The sequence below is a fragment of the Hyperoodon ampullatus genome, assembly GCF_949752795.1.
Source record: "Hyperoodon ampullatus genome assembly, chromosome: 13".
Taxonomy (NCBI): Eukaryota; Metazoa; Chordata; class Mammalia; order Artiodactyla; family Ziphiidae; genus Hyperoodon; species Hyperoodon ampullatus.
In genome coordinates this window covers 16,432,034-16,452,518 of record NC_136926.1, presented here as the reverse complement: position 1 = coordinate 16,452,518, position 20,485 = coordinate 16,432,034, and the positions used below count along the sequence as shown (strand labels likewise).

Sequence of the window (20,485 nt, the reverse complement as noted above, 5' to 3'; positions counted from 1 at the left end):
GACACATAGGATGTAGCCTTCAAGGGCAACACAGAGCTTTGGTGCCTTCTCCCTGTGGAGTCAGGGTGAGTCACACTCTGGGTACACAATAGGTTCACCAACCAGGAAGCTCCCACCAGCCTAAGTGCCCACAGGTTTCGTCACCAAAGGCACGATAAATGAAATCACTGGTCACATGACTGAACTCAGTCTCCAGACCTCTACCCTCCCTGGAGGTGGAAAAGGCCAATCCTCTAATCACGTGACTGGTCTTTCTGGTGACCAGCCCACTATTCTGAAGCTATCTAGGGGCTCAATTTGAGTCACCTCATTAGCATAACATAGACACTTCTGTTGCTCAGGAAATTCCAAGGTTTTTCTGTGCCAGGAACCAGGGACAAAAATCAGAGACATTATATTCTTTATTATACCACAGCAGTATCACACTCATTGTCATTACCATTGTGCCTGTCTCCCCGGTAAGCTTCTGGGAAGGCAGGGAGCTTGACCTTTGTTTGCCACATATGGTGCCCTCTTTAAATTTGCTGAGCAAATCAATGAGGCTGGTGCTGATGTAGTTCTGGACTTCAGGTATTGGTTATGCTGTATTCAAAAACAGCACCTTGTAGCCAAATTGTCTATCAACAGGGAACTAGTTGAATAAATCACAGCACATCATACAATGGAATCACTACTAAAAAAGTACAAAGATGCTCTAGATAGATGTGCTAATAATGAATAGATCTCTAAGGCAGAATGTGTAGTACTACAAAAAAAAAGTCAAGGTGTAGAACAATATAGAATGGTATGTTCTCTTTCACATACAATGAAAAGTGTTTAAATCCTAACTGTACAGCCTAGTGACCATTTACTAATTAATACATCCGTGTTTACCACTTTGCAGATCAAATTATAGAACATTTCCAGGACTTGGAAATCTTTCTCAGATTTCCTTGCAGACCATACTCTCCAAATGGGAACCATTATTCTAACTTCTCTCACCTTAGATTAACTTTGCCTGATTTTGAACTTTATATCTTTGGAATCAGAGAATATAGTGCCTGTTTAAACTAAGCATTCTATCCTGTTATAAATAAATAATGCTTTGTGACCTGCTTCTCCTGCTTACCACTATATCATGAATGTCTTGCATTTATAATCTGCAAAAAGATGATGACTTTAAATTGTTGCATTGTAAATAATATGTTCTCTGCTATATTTAACTATCCTTTTTTTTTTTTTTTTAATTCATGAGGGAGGAGTTCAGAGAATCCATACAGGCAGCAAGTGGAGAAACTAGAACCCAGGCCTGAGTGTCAGGCACTCACTTTTCCACTGCAAAAAGCAAAGTGCTCATATATGGGCAGAGTCTTGCAGATGTCTCGCACAAGGGCATTATAACAGCAACAAGAATGACTAATAAGTATTAATGGCTCATGACAAGAGAACAAATGCCATTAGTTATCTTAATATATAAGGCATATTAGTAATGTGTGTACAGAATTATTCATGCAAATATGATTAGCCTGTGTCAGGAGCAGTTGCTGGGCGCAGACCTGGGCTCACAGCTCCGGTCTCTGCCCCTCCTTCCAGATGTGCGTGGGTTGGGACTTCCAGGGACGCGCCCCCGTGGAGCTCTGAGGAGCCAATCGGAGCGTGGAAGGCGGGGCTCTGGGAGCGACAACGGTGCTATCCAATGGGCAGAGAGTCTGGGCCGCCTCTGGCCAATGGGCGCGCTCCTCCAAGACGGTCGGAAGTGGTGAGGCGGCTCCGGGGGCTGTTGTTCAGCGCGGGGGACGACTGAAGAGGCACAGTGTCTTGGCTGGCTGGTCGGTTCGGCGTCCTTCCTCTCGTCCCAGGTGAGAGAAGCGGTGGCCAGCGCCTGGGGAGCCTCCTGCGGCCTCCAGTTCGGGAGGAGGCCGGCATCCCGAGGGCGGGGTGTGTGGGCGAGGGGCTTCTGGGCCCGGGGGTCGCGGGGGTTTCTCGTAAGGAGAAAGATGCCCGCGCCGCGGCGTCTCCTCTGGCCAGTGAGGGAGGCCGTACTTTCTTCTCTGGAAACCGTAGCCTCGACAGCCCCTGGCGGCACCGCCCCTTCCAGGCCTTGGCCGCTGGGGCTGGGAGGCGGCCGTCGTTCCGAGCGCCGCCGTGAGCACCGCGCCCCGGGCGGGGCTGGGCCCGAGCCCCGAGCTGCCAGCCTCAGGGGTCGCGGATGGCCTCGTGCGGACTTTAGGCCGACGGGCCCGTGTTCGAGTCACCACTCGGAACAACTGGAAGTCTCCCTGGACTTCCTCTTTCGCGGTCTCTGAAATGGGGATGATGGCTTTCACCTCGTAGGGTTGTGGTCTGGATTAAAAGATTGTCCATGTAAAGCGTTTAGCAGTCAGTGAACACACAGTAAATGGCAACTATTATTTGTGAAGCTGGTGCTCTCTCCACTCCCCATCTCGGACGCCCCCTGGGAGGGGGCAGTTGGAAACCGCCTCCTCCTGGGTGTGGACCCTGCGGTGGTGTCTCCACCCCCTTGGGCACAGGAAATCCCGGGGGTGCTGGCTTACCCCTAAGAGGAGCGCCTTCTAAGGTTTGAAGGAAACTTATTCTACCAAAGTGCTTCCATGCATTCGCTCATTTACTCCTCCCAGTGACTCTTTAAAATATTGTCAGTTGTCTGCGCGAGGAATCTGAGGCTCAGGGAGGTTAAATCACACATCTGCTGAGTGGCAGAACCAGAATTGGCCTCAGTGGGGCCGACTCCGAGCCCTGCGCGTCACCCCAACTCCCTTGCTGCTAGAAAACCGGGCACTTCCCTCGTCTGAGGCTCTTACCTTGCCTTAGTGGGCTGGAATAATCTAAAGTAAATACAGGTATTAAAGTTGCAAGGGCTTTGCTTTCTGTATTGATATCTTGTTGAGAAAGAAGGAAAAATTTTCAGTGGTGAAACCTGGCAGACACGATCTCAACTAAATGATAAAAGTTAGCATCATCCGTAATAATAAGACTGTTAACATCATGTGCTTTCTGATATAATGCACTGAGATGAGCACAACATCACTTCTATGGTATTTCTGTCCAAAATGTATTAATCATGAGAAAACATCAGATGAACCCAGACTGACGTATATTCTACAGAATAACTAGCCAGCTCATTTAATAAAGTTATGCAAGATGAAAGACTGAAGGAATTCCCTGGTGGTCCAGTGGTTAGGGCTCCATGCTTCCACTACAGAGGGCACAGGTTCGATCCCTAGTCAGGGAACTAAGATACTGCATGCCTCGAGACCAAAAAAAAAAAAAAAAGAAAGAAAGAAAGACTGAAGAAATCTCCCAGATCAAAGAATATTAAGGAGAAATAACAGCTAAATGCAATATGTGACTCTGGATTGCATCCTGAACCAGAGAAAGGGCATTAGGGGCATGATTTGTGAAATTAACTAATTGTAGGTTAGTTATTAGTATTGTATTAGTGTTAGTTTCCTGCACTTGGTCATTTTACTATGGTTATTTATGAAGTACTCGGTGAGAGGTATGTGGGAAGTCTTTGTGCTGTTTTTGCAAGTCAAATTATCTTAAAATGAAAATTAAAAAATCAAAAGGTAAAACCCTAGTGTGTTGGGTATTAAATGAAATGCACTGGTTTTGGTGACATTTTCTGTGCACTGTTTTTTTTTTGTTTGCTTTTGTGTTTTGCATGTCATTCTTAAAGCAGAAATGAAATTGAAAGATCATACTTCTTCCTTTGTTGTTTTCAGGAACAGCTAAAGATGGCTGAATTTCTGGATGGTCAGGACACTCGACTGTGTGACAACTGGTAAGGAATCTAAGAAATGTTCTTGGAATGAGGACAGTTCTTTAAAGAGTTGGTTTATTTACTGGCAGGTTAAAATTGGAGCCATATAATATGTTGTGCAAATATGTGGGACTAAAGCTTTTTAAACAATTTTGGATAAAATTGCCTGTTCTAGAAATTCAACAACATGGTTGGTTTAGGTAGCATAGAGTAGTGACTAGACTGATGGGATGAAGCTGGGATTCAGTGCTCTGGTTCCTACCATTAATTAGTTAATGACTTGGCAAGTCACTTGACTGCTTTGAAACCTCACTTTTCTGACCTATAGGTAAGGGAATTTATTTTTTGTCTTCCTGGAAAAATATTGTACTTTTTAACTTTTTTTTGCTTTTTTAAAAAAATTTTTTATCTATTTGGCTACACTGGGTCTTAGTTGTGGCATGCAGGATCTTTAGTTGTGGCACGTGAGCTCTTAGTTCCGGCACGTGGGATCCAGTTCCCTGACCGGGGATCGAACTCGGGCCCCCCCACATTGGGAGTGCAGAGTCTTAGCCACTGGATCACCAGGAAAGTCCCTGCTTTTTAAAAGATGCTAAAAATATAATGAAATGTTCGGACTAGAGCAGTGTTTTTTAAAGTGTGTTGCAAGGATTTCCCTGAATGGCTACAGTGGCTGTCTTGAGGTTGATTGGGAGCAAGGTTTAGTGTGAACTTGGCTCTATATGTACAACCAGAGCAGCTCAACTTTTTTTTTTTTTTTTTTTTTTTTTTTGGCGGTACGCGGGCCTCTCACTGTTGTGGCCTCTCCCGTTGCGGAGCACAGGCTCCAGACGTGCAGGCTCAGCGGCCATGGCTCACAGGCCCAGCTGCTCTGCGGCATGTGGGATCTTCCCAGACTGGGGCACGAACCTGTATCCCCTGCATCGGCAGGCAGACTCTCAACCACTACGCCACCAGGGAAGCCCTTTTTTATATATATATATATATATATAAATTTATTTATTTATTCTTGGCTGCGTTGGGTCTTCGTTGCTGCGCACTGGCTTTCTCTAGTTGTGGTGAGCAGGTGCTACTCTTTGTTGCAGTGCGCCAGCTTCTCATTGCAGTGGCTTCTCTTGTTGCGGAGCATGGACTCTAGGTGCCGCAGGCTTCAGTAGTTGTGGCACATGGGCTTAGTAGTTGTGTCTCAGGCTCCAGAGCGCAGGCTCAGTAATTGTGGCACACAGACTTAGTTGCGCCACGACATGTGGGATCTTCCCGGACCAGGGCTCGAACCCGTGTCCCCTGCATTGGCAGGCAGATTCTTAATCACTGCGCCACCAGGGAAGCCCCAGCTCAACTGTTTTTATAAAGGATTTTGCTGAAGGAATGTTCCACTGCTTTAAAAAAAAAAAAAAGAAAGTCTAGTCAAAGTCTTCCAACAGTCCAATTTAATCATTATCATTTCATGATTTCAAAACTGTTAGTGGAAAGACTGAATGCAGACTTGAATGTCAAGCTTTCTTATTTTGTTGTTTTTAACCGACAAGAGTGACAAGAAAGAGCAACTCTTTCTTGCTGAAATGAAACTTAAGAGTTCAGCTAGTAATCAGCTGATTCCTGGTTGGGGTTTCTCAAGAACCTGGTATTTCAATGATATACAAGTTCCCTTACTGAAAGCAAAAGAAAAAAGCAAAGCAGAACTATCTGTGCTAGTTTAACTTACCAAACTGTGTTAGAAGGTGAGAGATGTATTTTTTTTGAAAGTCACTCACAGACCTCATTTTTTTTTTAATAAATTTATTTTTAAATTTTATTTATTTATTTATTTGGCTGCATTGGTTCTTTGTTGCTGTGTGCAGGCTTTCTCTAGCTGCGGCAAGCAGGGGCTACTCTTTGTTGCAGTGCACCATCTTCTCATTGCAGTGGCTTCTCTTGTTGTGGAACACGGGCTCTAGGCACACGGGCTTCAGTAGTTGCAACACACGGACTCAGTAGTTGTGGCACATGGGCTTAGTTGTTCCGCGGCATGTGGGATCTTCCTGGACTAGGGCTCGAACCCGTGTCCCCTGCATTGGCGGGCAGATTCTTAACCACTGCGCCACCAGGGAAGTCCAGAGATTTTTTTTTCTGTTTTGAATGGTTATTAATTATTGGTTCAATTTCATTAATAGATACAGGCCTATTCAGATTATCTATTTCTTTTTTTTTAATTAAAAGTTTATTTTATTTTTACAATTTTTAAAGTTACTTTCCATTTACAGTTAATACAAAATATTGCCTATATTCCCTGTGTTGTACAATACATCCTTGAGCCCATCTTACAATACTTTGTACCTCCTGCTCCCCGTCCCCTATATTGTTCCTCCCCACCCCCCACTCATAACCACTAGTTTCCTCAGTGTGTCTGTGAGTCTGCTGCTTTTTTGTTATATACACTAGTTGGTCATATTTTGTTAGATTCCACATATAAATGATATCATACATTTGCAACTATTTTCTCCCATTCAGTGGGTTGTCTTTTTTTAAAATCATTTCTTTATTTTTTTCCCCATGTTCATAGTTATCTGTTTTATACATGTTGGTGTATACATGTCAATCCCAATTCATCCTCCACCCCCACCCCACTTTGCCCTCTTGGTGTCCATGCATTTGTTCTCAGAGATGTTGATAAGGAAAATAGTTTGACCCAGATTGTTGAAAGGTTGAGCCAGATGAAAATTTTTCTTTTTTTTACTGCCTTTTTCTTGCTGCTCAGCTTCTTGGCAGCATTAGGATATAATCAAAACAACTGCTGGTCACAATATTCTTTCCCTGCATGGAATTAAGATTTTATTTCTGTGAGGGTGTCTTGCCTTATAGGGTATTTTTTTCTACTGTGCTACTATCACTTTTGCCATTTTAAAACTATTGTAGCTCTGTTTAGGCTTTATGTGTACTGTTCCTGATGCAAAGTGTAATAATCAATGATACAGATATTCACAGGGAAACGTGATTTTATAAGAAAACAGACAAATTGGCTTTAACATCAGTTAAGATATTCTTATTTTATCAGTCCACTCCAATTTGAAGGAATCTCAAACCTAGGACAGTATATAAATAACTATGCTAAGGGAGTTTAAAAAAAAAGCGGGGTAGGGAGTGGGTAAGTTAATGGAAAGTTAATGAAAACAAGGTTATTAAAGCCAAGGCAATTTATTTAAAGAAAAAAAGCAGATTAACATGGAAAGCTGACTAAGCCAGCACAAACCTCCCGTCTGAGTAGCCCTGTTTAAATTCCAGGTTTTAAAATTTTGTCCCTAGAGCCATATTCCTGTTGTTCCTTAAGAAAAGTTAAGGTACTCATCAAAATATGAGCTGCGATTAAACCTGCTGGGCCAGTAAAAAGAATAGTTTGTTGTGACTGAAGATGTTTTTTGCATGTTATCTCTTTTCTTACTGTATTGTCCGATTGATGGGAGAGTTTGCATCTAGGGAACAGAAACTTCAGTGTTAGAAGGCTTTGACTTTTTATTTTTGCATGGCTCCATGTGTTTAGCATTTGGAAGGCTACCGGGGATTTTTCTGAAAACCTTGGCTTGCCTTTCATTCATTTCTATCTAAAATGAAATTTCATCTCTAACTTGGCTAGTCCTTTCTTGGGGCTTTTAGCAGTTTTATCTAGAATGGAATTGTGTTCTCATTTATCTCACTTAGAATGTCTTGATTTTATCTGTAGGTGGGTAGCAAGTATATTGGTATTTTGTCTGGTTAGTACATTTGGCGGAACTACCTTGGCAGTTAAATTTAAAAAGAAAGCAAAACCATCAGGCAACTGTTTCATGTAATTGTTGCAAATAGCTTTTATCTTTTTCTTTCAAGGTTTCCCAAGAGGTGAAAATGTGTAATAGTAAATGCTCTGTGACCTTACCTAACAGCTGCTTTTGATTCTTGCTTCTTTATGTTATGGTCCTTAATATTTTTTAATTCTAAAATTTTAGTGGCATTATGTATGTAGAATGCTCTATGTGAAAATAGCCCTGTAAAATAAAAACTATAGACATTTATTTTCTTGACTTCAAAAGAAAATTATTGTCAAAATTATGAAAAAAGAATGTAGAATCTCAGCACTGTAAGCAGTAGTTACTGGCTTTAATTTTTTGTGGCATTTGTGCACATAGGATTTGCAATCAGGATACAACTTTGCTTCTTGCACTTTGTTGGTGTACCATATTTAACTAGCTGTTCCCTTAGAGTTTAGATATTTTTAATGGTTTTCAGTTTTTTACCATTTTATGACACTAATGATAATATTCATAATCCCAAGAGTGGAATTACTGGGTCTTTAACATGTAATTACAGGGTCTTTAAATACTCTTTAAGCATATAATTTTATGGTCCTAGAGATGCATTTGTAGACAGTTTATTTAAAATTTTTTTAAATTATTACTATTTTTAAGTTAATTGATTAATTTATTTATTTTCAGCTGCGTTGGGTCTTTTTTGCTGCACGCGGGCTTTCCCTAGTTGCCGGGAGTAGGGGCTACTCTTTGTTGCAGTGCGTGGGTGGCTTCAGTAGTTGTGGCTCACAGGCTTCGTTGCTCCACGGCATGTGGGATCTTCCCGAACCAGGGCTTGAACCCATGTCCCCTGCATTGGCAGGCAGATTCTTAACCACTGCGCCACCAGGGAAGTCCTGTAGACTGTTGAAAAGCAGTGGTTTTATACTACCACTAGCAATGTTTTAGAGTACTAGTTTCATAACATCTTTAATAGTGCGACTAATTTTAATATTTATTAGTTTAATAGAGTTAGATGATAACTTTGATTTATAGCTCCTTCCACTATATATTTTAATATTCCACAGTTTTGAAAAACTTAGGCTGGGTTAATTTAAAACCAGTGGTTTCCTTAGAAAGCTGGGAGTTTTGGAGAAATAGGAGAAGTTAAATGTATTGAAACATTGGTCATTTCCCTCTTTATCCATTTGAGTTTTCTTCCCGTCTCTCACACTTGATTGTTATTCTGTATCACCTTCCAGTTTTGGTATGAGAGATGCCTTGATAGTTCTACCTTTGGATAAAAATGAATTTGCATTTTTTGGTGTCTTGGTCTTTGAGATTGGGAGTATGACTATCGCTGGAGGCACATCATTCATCCTACTTTGAAATGTTTCTTAGACTATGAAGATAAAAACTATAAAAGAAATAATCTATCTACAACTTAACGTGGGAGAAGGTTTCTGTAGTATTCAGCTTCAGAGGCAAAATGGGTTATTAAAGATTTGTTGTGTAACTATCTGTATTTATCCTGTTCAGTATTTTATTTTCTGAAAATTTATTCTAGGTGACATACTTACAGGCACATTCTTTTAATGCATCCTTTAGTTAGACTGTGAAATTGGAGCTTTCTAATGGTCATAACCAAAAATGAGTGAAAGGAAGGCCTTTGAATATTATGTGCCTCTACTTTGAGTGTATATGTACTCTGGGAGAGGGGTTCAGGATTTCACTTTTGTACATTTCTGCAGTGAAGTTTATACCAACCCAGCCACAGAGCTTGGTCCCAATTAGCGTCCAGCCTGCTTTGAAAGGCACGTTGGACATAAAGGAGGCAAGTTCCCCTTCCCCCACTGACGATCCCAAAGCTGGCATCTGCTCCTTTTGGTTTGATTTTTAGTGGAATAAAATCTACTGAGATTAAAGCTACCTGAGACTGAGAGTGAAAATAAATGGTAGGCTGTTTTTTAAATAATCCTGGAGTGGATCATTGTGCTTTGGGGCATGGATGGTTTTGGAAAAGCCTAGCTCAGCTAGCTCTTCCTGGCATCTGACTTCATGCTGTTAGTTGTGATAAGCTCTGACATCTAGAAAGTGAGGCTGAGCTTTTAGAGATAGTGCATAGCACTGACAACTCAGAGTGTTGCACAGAAGACTCAAAACCTTCAGGAGTTAATTCTTGAAAAGCAGGGGTAGTAACAGCCGTAAGAGCTTATACACTAGATACTCACTGAAGAGAGATAATGGAGACTAAAGATTGGACAGGACAGATTTCCGTGTGATACCTCTAGGCGTAGATGTCAGTAATTCTTGCCTTTTTCTTTGATCTATTTCTATAGCAAAAAAGAAATTCCTGTGTTTAACTTTACCATCCATGAGATCCACTGTCAAAGGAACATTGGTATGTGTCCTATCTGCAAGGAACCATTTCCCAAATCTGACATGGAGACTCACATGGCTACAGAACACTGTCAGGTGAACCACCAAGTACTTAGATGTTAATAAATGGATTATACTTGCTATTGTGTAATAGCAAGCGAGCATGTTGTCACAAATAACTTGCTGATTCTTGCTTCTTATCCTAGGTGACCTGCAAATGTAACAAGAAGTTGGAGAAGAGGCAGTTAAAGAAGCATGAGGTTAGTTGCCCTGCACTATGAAGGCAGTGAATTACCATGGGGCCAATTCTATTGAGATTACAGAGCCACATGCAGAGCAGAAAGCCAGTGTTGTTGAGTCTTTGTTCTCCACCAGCTCCATGCACACTGCCTCTCAAAGCCTATTTGAGACTTTGTTTGCTGCCAGATTTGACTGCTTAGCTGCTGTGCTTTATGCTCAAGCCTCAGAGCCTTTTTCCCTTTGGAACCGAGTCATTTCTCCTGGGGTTTGTTTATTGGCAGGCTCACTTGAGTGCTAAACCAAGCCTGGGATTGCCGGTGTGGTACGACCTCTAGCACACAGCCTGCCTTACATCTTGTAATTCCATTTTGACTTCTTGATCACTTGGATGACATGCTGTTTATACCCCAATAAATTCTCAGAGAGCATTTGATGAGAGAATATCATTTGGTCCCTAGTTGAGATAAAATTGGCTGTAGTTGAATGAGTATGTTTGTGTGTGTATATATATACATGTATATACATATATATATATATTTATTTATTATTGTTTTTTTGAATGAGCATATTCACCAGTTAAAAATCCCAACAACTATCTAGTTGGTGGTCATGCAAGAGTGTGTGTATGTATGTAAAAATTCATCAAGGTATGCACTTATGATTTGTGCATTTCATTCTATGTATCTAAAAAAACTATTAATTTATTAATTTATAATTTTAAAAGGTGATTCATATTCAATGTAGAAAACTTGGAAAATATAAAAAGAAAGAAAGAACTACTCATGACCCCACAGCTCAGAGATAAACATCTCATAAATAATTTAGCACTCTTACCGTCATTATTTTTTCTAAGCATTTGACTTAACGTTTTACTAGGCCTCACCAGCAAAAGGGGGGTTATGATTGAGGTCATATTAACAATAATAATAAGTATTTCTTTGGCTCTTAACATCTACTTGCTGCATAAAACAACTCCAATCAATTGTCCCCCTCTTCTCCTTTTTCTCCCAGCTATTTCTGGGAGTCATATGGTGATAACACCAATCATTATAAAGGTACAAGTACAAAGTATTTCCTAACATTCCTGCAAGTCAGGCTGTGACAATTGTAGACCACAGATTAAAGACTTAAAAATAAATTCTCCTTAAAAAAAAAAAAGTTGACACTTTATTTGCTGTTCTTGTGAGTTACTAGCAATTTTTAGGGTTGTTAACAAAGTACTTTATATTATGTGGTGTGTGCCAGCAATTATTTGCTCTTTTGCTTTTGAGTAACTTAAATCAGCGGCATTTATCTGATAAAACTTTTCTTTAAAAAAACATCTTTCTGGGCTTCCCTGGTGATGCAGTGGTTGAGAGTCCGCCTGCCGATGCAGGGGACACGGGTTCGTGCCCCGGTCCGGGAAGATCCCACATGCCACGGAGCGGCTGGGCCCGTGAGCCATGGCCACTGAGCCTGCGCGTCCGGAGCCTGTGCTCCGCAACGGGAGAGGCCACAACAGTGAGAGGCCTGCGTACCGCAGAACAAACAAACAAACAAAAAACCATCTTTCTGAATTGATATTATAGCTACATGGTATATAATTTTAAAGCCACAAAAGCTTATATATAAAAATTATCTCTCTTCCACCCCTATTCCTAAGCACTCTTTGTCAGTTTCTTATGTTTTCTGTAAGAGATATTCCATGCATATACAAACAATGTGAAAAATGTTTGAAGTATCATTTAGAATAAAACTTGGGTTTAATTTGTATGAAAAGAAATTTTGCTCTTTGACACAGTGGTTGTAAAGTGTCTAAACTTTAGAAGTGATGTATGAAAGTTCTGAGTTTAAGTTCCCAAGTTTTGGAACGTCCATATCATAGTAACATATTCTTTCATATCTTTTTAAAGAAATATTAATTATTTAGTGCTTTAGTGACAATTTCAAATTAAGTATAAAAGTTTTGTCCTTCATCTGCTGAATACATTCACATTCTTGGGGTCATCTTCATTGGTGATTCTTGACTTATTTGGTCAATTTAAAGCCAGTGCTGGGCTCCCCTGGTGGCGCAGTGGTTAAGAATTAGCCTGTCAATGCAGGAGACATGGGTTCGGGCCCTGTTCCGGGAAGATCCCACATGTCGTGGAGCAACTAAGCCTGTGCGCCACAGCTACTGAGCCTGCGCTCTAGAGCCCGTGAGCCACAACTACTGAGCCCACGTGCTGTAACTACTGAAGCCTGAGTGCCTAGAGCCCATGCTCCGCAACAAGGGAAGCCACCACAATGAGAGGCCTGCGCACTGCAACAGGGAGTGGCCCCTGGTCGTCGCAGCTAGAGAAAGCCCACGCACAGCAACAAAAACCCAACGCAGCCAAAAATTTAAAAAAAAAAAAAAAAGCCAGTGCTATATACAAATGTGCAGATTTGAAAAATCAATGTCTTTCTAAAGGACAATCCCTTTTCCTCATTGCCAGGTACTTAAATCAGAGTAGTAAGGGGAAATTGGTCTGGGGGAGCTTTGACAAGCATATATGAATTGCTGTGCTTTTGCTGTTTGCTCCTGGGCTTCACTGGCTGATTTTGGGTTACTTTGTAATGTGTGCACAAAATGATGGTAGGGTGGCTGAGTGAGTAGATTCCTTATAAGACTTTCTTTTCCTTTGTAGAACTTGGTGACAGGACAAAGAGGGAAGTGGTGACTCATAAATACATAGAAAAGCCATGGCAGGCAAAGCTAGGGTTGGAAGAGAATATTTTTGTAAATACTTTTTTACTTTCCTTGCCCTATACTTTATAAAACATGGCCTGGGGCTTCCCTGGTGGCTCAGTGGTTGAGAGTCTGCCTGCCGATGCAGGGGACACGGGTTCGTGCCCCGGTCCAGGAAGATCCCACATGCCTCAGAGCGGCTAGGCCTGTGAGCCATGGCCGCTGGGCCTGCGCGTCCGGAGCCTGTGCTCCACAACGGGAGAGGCCACAACAGTGAGAGGCCTGCATACCGCAAAAACAAAACAAAACAAAACAAAGAAACATGGCATGTCTTAGATTCACATATTAACTGCCTCATTATTCTGTTTTGCAGGAGACTGAGTGTCCTCTACGACTTGCCCTTTGCCAGCACTGTGATTTGGAACTTTCTGTTCTCAAACTGAAAGACCATGAAGATTACTGTGGTGCCCGGACAGAGTTATGTGGCAACTGTGGGCGCAATGTCCTGGTGAAAGATCTGAAGACTCACCCTGAAGTTTGTGGGAGAGATGTGGAGGAAAAGAGAGATGAGGTTGCCATGCCGCCTAATGCATATGTTGATTCTTGGGGTCAAGATGGTATCTGGATTGCATCCCAACTCAGACAAATTGGGGCTCTGGACCCACCCATGAGGCTCCCTCGAAGGCCCCTGAGAGCCTTTGAATCAGAACTTTTCCAAAGTAGAACCACCAACCAAAGGAGCATGACAGCCCAGTTTCCAATTCAGAATAATCTATGTGAGTTGTGTTTGGGATTAGAAAACTGGAATGGTATCAGATCTTAGGGCAAGTGGGAACAGGGCTTTGGAGCCAAATAGATCTTAATTATAGAAACCTGATTGTAGCTGGGTAACATAAGGAAGAATACTTAACTTTCCTATAGATTGGAATAACAGAACCTCTTTGCTATTGGATTTTTGTTGGATGACAGTTAGGGTTGATGGATGACAATGCTGTTAATAGCTGACATTTACTGAGTATACCCTATGTGCTTAAAGGCATTTACAAAGTGCTTTAGATGTATTAACTCATTTAGTTCTCACAACAGTTTTATGAGGATGGGTGGGTGGTAGAGCTGGGATTTGAATTCAGGCAATCTGACCCCATGCTTTAAGCCATCCTGCTATAATGCAGAAAATACATATAAAATGCCTAGCACAGTGCCTATCTCATAGTTATAGCTCATTAATATTGTTTATTAATAAAAGTTAGAATAATAATGGAGGCTTTTATCATGGCAGACTTAACATTTGGAGTCCCATGAGCACTGAAGGACTGGGCCTCTTTTGTTCCTGCACAGATTCCTATAAACCTTGAATATTTGCTAGGCATGGACTTGAACTAAGGGATGGCACCATCTTTAACGTCTCTTGAATACTGGCTTCTTTTTTTTCTTCCCCAGTGGAAGAACAAGAAAGGCAGGAAAGGAATAGAAGCCGACAGACCCTCAAAGAGGGTGGTGAAGACAGTGCAAACTTGGATTTCATGTTGGCCCTAAGTCTGCAAAATGAAGGCCAGGCCCCCAGCTTGGCAGAGCAGGACTTCTGGAGGGTCATATGTGAGGCAGACCAGTCCTATGAAGGTCCCGGTGCTCTGAATGACATAAGGGGTATGTTTGTTTACTCTACACTAGCCTCTGTCTCTGCAGTTTTTTAAAGTCTTACACTAAACAATTTATATAAAATTGAAAGTTTTTCATGAGATAGAATTTTTTTTTAATTTTGTTCATTTGCTTTTCCCAACTCTTTTTTATTTATTTATTTATTCATTCATTCATTTATTTATTTATTTATTTATTTATTTATTCATTCATTCTTGCATGCATGCATGCATGCTGCACCAGGTCGTAGTTGTGGCACATGGGATCTTTAGTTGCGGCATGTGGGATCTAGTTCCTTGACCAGGGATTGAACCCAGGCCCCTGCATTGGGAGCACAGAGTCTTAACCACTGGACCACCAGGGAAGTCCCTGTCATATCTTTAAACATGTTAAAAATACTTGTTTTTCTTTTGTGTCTGAAAATATACCTAAAGTCTATTTTTTGCTATTTGCTGTTTCTACTGACTCTCAACGGTGGCCTGCTGCTTCCCTCTGTGTGCGTGCATGCGTGCGTGCGTGTGTTTTAACATTAAGTTTTCTGGTTTGTTCCTCTGAGGGTATTTATATATGCTTCTAGCAGGCTCCTGGGGATACTACTGACTGGAATAATTTTAAATTGAAGTTTTGGCCTGGCTTCTTAAAACCATAAATGTGAGTTTATGTAAAAACATAAATGTAGATTCTCTACTCAAACCCATGTAAAGGCCAAACTCTGGTTACTGTTCCTTAGTAGAGATTTTTCTCTCTTCTATGTAGAGCCAAAACCTAGTTAGGCAAGTTTCCTTACCTCCTCGCATCGTTCACCGTCCCTTGTTCAACAGTCTGACTGAGGCTGTTGTGTTTTGGGATGCCTGGGGTTAAAATTACTCTTATTTATTGGGGTTGGCCAAAAAGTTCTTTTGGGTTTTTGTAACATCTTACGGAAAAACCTGAACGACCTTTTTGGCCAACGCAATATTTTCTCATTTAAGTTATTTTTATTCAGCATCTTTTGTTTATATTTTGTACTGGGAGGGTTTTTCTTCTCAGGATATTTGTCTTCCAGTAATATCCAAGCCTCAGTTTCTTCATCTGTAAAATGAGGGTCATGTGGATCTACTTCATAACATGTTCCCTGAGGATTGAAATAATGCACAGAAGGTTTTTAGATTAGTGACTAGGGTTATGACACATTTAAATTTCTTCCTTAATTGGAGTAGTGGGTAAACTACTTTACTGCTTCTCAGGAAATGGTGACAAGTAAATCTCTTTCTGTAGTGCAAGTTTTTTGCTTAGGGTTTGTCTCTTAAATAGTTTCCCTTCAAGGATTTTCAGCCCCACAAATTGCTATGTCTAAGAAATTGCAAAGGAAATCAGACTTTCCTATCAAACCCCCCAGGGGGGATAAAAGGTAGAATCAAGTTTGTTTTTGTTCAAGTCTGACTGTGTGGCCTGATACCTAGGTGCAGCTGATGAGACCATGTTGCCTTGTGAATTTTGTGAGGAGCTCTACCCAGAGGAACTGCTGATTGACCATCAGGTGTGTTGTGAATTACCTGAGGGCTTTAAGCTTTAGGGAGGAATGTGTGCAGGCCCTATTGGTGTTGCAGGCCACACGAGATCTTGAGCAAACTATTTTAATACAACTCCTGTGATAGGAGTAGCAACTGTGTTTTTAACCCTGGGGTGACTGACATGTGGGCATGAGAACTCAGCCTCATTCCCTCTTGGGCAAAGTAACATTTATACCAGCAGGCCCAGTTGCTGACTGCATTCTGTGGTGTTAGTGTACATCTCTACTGACCATCTTGTAATCTGGTCTCATCTCATGGTACATTTGATTTATTGGAGCCATACTGAAGTCCTTGCAGTTCCCAGGAGGGTCAGGGATCTGTTTTCACTTTACTTTTCTGCCAGCTACCCCGCTTCCTTAACACACCCCTCACTCATAGACTCAGTTCAGACATGACTTTCAGGAAACCATCCTGTGGAACGCTCCGAAGCCTAGGCCAGAGGTCCCACCTGCGTGCTCCCCACAAGTCCTGTGCCCACAGCTCTATTAGCCTGTTACCCGCACCCTGTGGTGTCGTCTTGCTGATCCCCTGTTGGTCTGCACCACTCTGCCGAGTTCCTTGAGAACAGGTTCTGGGTTTCCTTAGTTTCTGGAATCTCTTAACGCCTGGTATATGAAAGGTGTCAGGTATTTTGAATGATTGAAGGTTCTTGCGCTATTTAGGAATGATTAGAGAGTAGCCTTTGTGTTTGACGAGTGGCTCCACTGATGCAGGGAGCCACTTTTCCCCTCAACACTTACTCTCTGATTTGGTTTGGCCTAGTCTCGCACTTCCATAGCTGTTAAGTAGTCCCTGTGCTCTGGGTGGAACATGCATTCCCCCTGTAAGTGGAACAATACAGCATCTGAATACATCTAGTATTTGGTTTGGGAGTAGCATAAGAAAATTAATAGGGATAACAAAGAGTATTAGGGCCTCTCTTACTGTATGACTGTGGGAAGAATCTTGAATCTTTTCAAATTAATTTAAAAAGAATAAACACAGTAAAAAAAAATTAAAACAGTACAGAAAAGTTTAAAATAAAAGCAAAGTGAGTGTTCCATCTGTGTTCCTCTGGCCCTTTTTAGTTCCTCTCCCCAATATTAAGCATTATTAAAATTTTGTGACTTCTGGAAAATATTCTCAGAATTTAGTTTGTTCCTTAACCTCTGCTTTTTTTTTTTTTTTCTTAACCTATGTTTTTTGAGACAGACAAGTTGTAACCCTTCATGTGCCTTACCTCCGATCAGTGTGGGCAATGCTTCTCCCAAAGGGGTGGAGGACCCTGATGTCATCTTCCAGAAGTTGATGCAGCAGGCTGCAAGTAACCAGTTAGACTCTTTGATGGGCCTGAGCAGTTCACCTGTGGAGGACAGCATCATCATCCCATGTGAATTCTGTGGGGTCCAGCTGGAAGAGGAGGTGCTGTTCCATCACCAGGTAAGAACACTTGGAGGACCTGTCCACTTCTTCCATCCTGTTGATCCTCTGAGTGAACCTGAGGCTTTTAGAGCCAAGAATGCCTCTTTGGCCTTTAAGTTGTGTGCATACCTGATCTGGCTACTGGCCATGTCCTGTTTTGTGAGCTGTCTGAGGTATAAAGTACCTCAGGCCTTTGGACTTTCTCTGCCTTCTGGCAGTGGAAACCATCCCATCACTAGCTGTGGCCCAAGGAGCCAGGACTCCATTTAAGCAGGCATGGAGGACTTGCCAGAGGGTTTAGAAGAGCATCTCCCTGAGGTCATCGCCAGTTTCTACTTTTGACCACGTGGGCTCTTCCTGTTGGGGTGGCACTTGCGTCTTGCATTCCAGGAGGCTGGGATCTAATTCTAGCTTTGCCATATGGTTGGCCTAAGATAGGTCCCATTCCCTCGGGGACATCTGTAAATGAAGGAGTTAAACTAGATAATCTGAAGTCCTTTTTCAGCTTTTGCAGCCTAGGATGCCAGCATCTTAGTGGAAGATACGTTTTGTGCCCCATCTTGTTTGTTATGGGAGCTAACACTGAAGGTAGTTCAGGGGCATTTCTGTAATCAATGCCATATAGCTAGCTGTTGCTAGAACACCACACATTGCATTTCTGTAATAAAGACTTTTGCCTTTGGATCAAGTAGTAGATAAGTCACTGCTTGTTGTCTCCTTGGGAGACTACAAAATAAGCAGTGGTGCAAATTCTCTGTGGTCAAAATGTAGACATGCTTTTCTGGGCTCCTAAGACCAGCCCTTCTTTCATCCCTGCACAAATCGGAAAGTGCTTCTGTCAGTGCTAGTTGGAATGATTGCTCTGTTCCAGGTGTGCTTCCTCTTAGTCCCAGGCCCTTCCTCTCAGTGGTTGTCAAAGTCATCCTGTCCCATTGATACCCGCCCTCTCTGCCAGCCTCCCCATAAGGTGTGTTCACCCAACCTGCTGTTCCTTCCTCTCCTCCCACTGCTCCCTCTCCGAGGAATGACTCAGTCCAGAGGTACTAATTATGGTTTTTCTTGTTAGGACCAGTGTGACCAACGCCCAGCTACAGCAAACAACCACATGTCGGAGGGGATTCCTAGTCAGGATCTCCAGCCTCAACAGACCTCACCAGAGCTGCCCAAGAGGCGTGTCAGACACCAGGGTATTAGCCAGGGCTGAGCCAAGGCTGCAGGTCTGCTGCTGCCTTGGGCCTGCTTCCCACTTCTCATCTGCTACTCTAAAATGGGTTTTACCTTCATCCCAAATTAGCAAGCACAGTACGAGCTCACTGGGGACTCCCTTGGGGCTAGCTGTGGTCCTGTGTTAGACTCAGGTGTCTCGGGTATGTAGCTTTATAGGGTAATGGCTTTGGGGACAGCCATGAGGTATGCATATCAGTCAGTGCTTATTCAGCCGCTGGTCCCTGTCGGTACACTTAGTGGATGATTGGAAGATAATTTTCAGCCTTACTGTGGCTGCCGTGGGCCCCTGCTTCTAGTTGAAATATGCTCAACTAGAGTAGGGTAATCAAACTTATTATCAGTATTCTTATTATGTAATAGTCTCACAACTAGGCAAGTAAAACTGCTTTTGAAACCCAGTTGCCATTAGAAGCCTAAAGCCAATTAGAAATGATTCTTCAGAGTTTGCTTGTGCACCACTGTTGACTAGTTAGTGAGGACTTAGGCGGTAAGTGTACAGTGTGGATTAATGTTCCCAACCCTGTCCCGGAGACATGGGTTTCAGCATCCTTTAGGGGCGAGGCAGTCATCTTTTACCCAGCATCTTTTGTTCCTGCCCCGAATCCAGCACTAATAGCAAGAGCAGCCTTTTCCCTAAAGCTGGTGCTCTTTTCTCTTCTCAGGAGACCTGTCTTCTGGTTACATGGATGATATCAAGCAGGAAATGGCCAAAGGGCCCACCTATCCTCTCCCTGCCAGCAGACCCACTAACAATATGACGGCTACTTCTAACCGCCTGTCAACATCCACATCAGGCCCCAGACCTGGGTGCCAGCCCAGCCCTCCTCGCGCCCTGAAGCTCAACAACTTAGACAGTCAGGGCATCCAGGGGCGCAATCGAAACAGCCATAATGGGGCCCTGGCTCCTGGGCACGTTCCAGTGGTTCACTCCGCTCGAAGTCTCTACCCAGAAAACCTTGTGCCCTCTTTCCCCCGTGGGCCTTCAGGGAGATACGGAGCAAGGTGAGAATCAGTAGCCTGGGAGTGGAGCTTGTGGGTGGCTCAGGAGAACGTGGAAGTGTGGACTTCGCTTGTATCGTGGCCTGATTCAAAATGTTCTTTTGCTCTGTGTGGTTTTTTATTCATTAGTTTTATCGGCTACTGGAGAGCTGCTTTTGTCTGGTTCCAGCGGTTCTGTTCTGAGTTTTCTTAGTTTTGCTCGGGGCATCTCGGGAACTAGTTTCCAATCCTTCTCTTTCAGTGGCAGGAGTGACGGTGGCAGGAACCCCCGGGTCACCCCCACGACGGCCAGCTACCGCAGCAGAACTGCAAAGGTGAGCGGGATCCAGCCCAGAATGCTCACTGAGGACTCAGAAGTGGGTGGGCTGGTATGGTTCTTGAAGTCAGAAGCAGCTGGGCATCAGGCCGGTTGTGGCTGAGGACGGTTCTTTTGCTTTTGATGAGGAGGTTTCCATAGAAGCCTGACATTTCTGGCGCTCTTCAGGAGGAGTGCTGCTTTCTTACTTTCTACGTAAATTTCGTTTGTGTTCTATTGTTCAACAGGCAAAACCCCCCAAGCAGCAGGGAGCTGGGGATGCAGAGGAGGAAGAGGAGGAGGAGTAACAGTGTCTGCAGGGAACTTGCGCATCGGTTCCATCTTTCCTGCACAACTTGCCGTGGTGCAGCCCCGCCCCTTGGGCTCTGTGGGTAGGGGCCATCTGACAGATTTAACTTTTTCTAGGCTATGGCCATTTTGTGTCTTTTGAGATTGTGCTGTGGGAGTTTGGGGGTTTGAGGGAGGGTCAGCAGGGAGGCTGTTGAGAATGTTTCAGCTTAGCTGCTGCCTTTTGGCAGCATAAGTTATGGCCTCTCGGCCCAC

The 20,485-nt window shown here is 42.9% G+C and overlaps 1 protein-coding gene across 1 annotated transcript; it reads left to right on the top strand.

The window, feature by feature from the left end:
* The first annotated feature begins 1,792 nt into the window (after positions 1 to 1,792).
* Positions 1,793 to 20,284, top strand: TRAFD1 (TRAF-type zinc finger domain containing 1). Its single transcript, XM_079717528.1, has 12 exons — positions 1,793 to 1,838; positions 3,726 to 3,784; positions 9,840 to 9,975; positions 10,086 to 10,139; positions 13,182 to 13,584; positions 14,249 to 14,455; positions 15,889 to 15,965; positions 17,191 to 17,418; positions 18,467 to 18,587; positions 19,290 to 19,629; positions 19,868 to 19,940; positions 20,170 to 20,284. The coding sequence occupies exons 2-12, from the start codon at positions 3,738 to 3,740 to the stop codon at positions 20,227 to 20,229; spliced, it is 1,746 nt and encodes a 581-aa protein (XP_079573654.1). The 5' UTR covers positions 1,793 to 1,838; positions 3,726 to 3,737; the 3' UTR covers positions 20,230 to 20,284.
* The last annotated feature ends 201 nt before the right edge of the window (positions 20,285 to 20,485 follow it).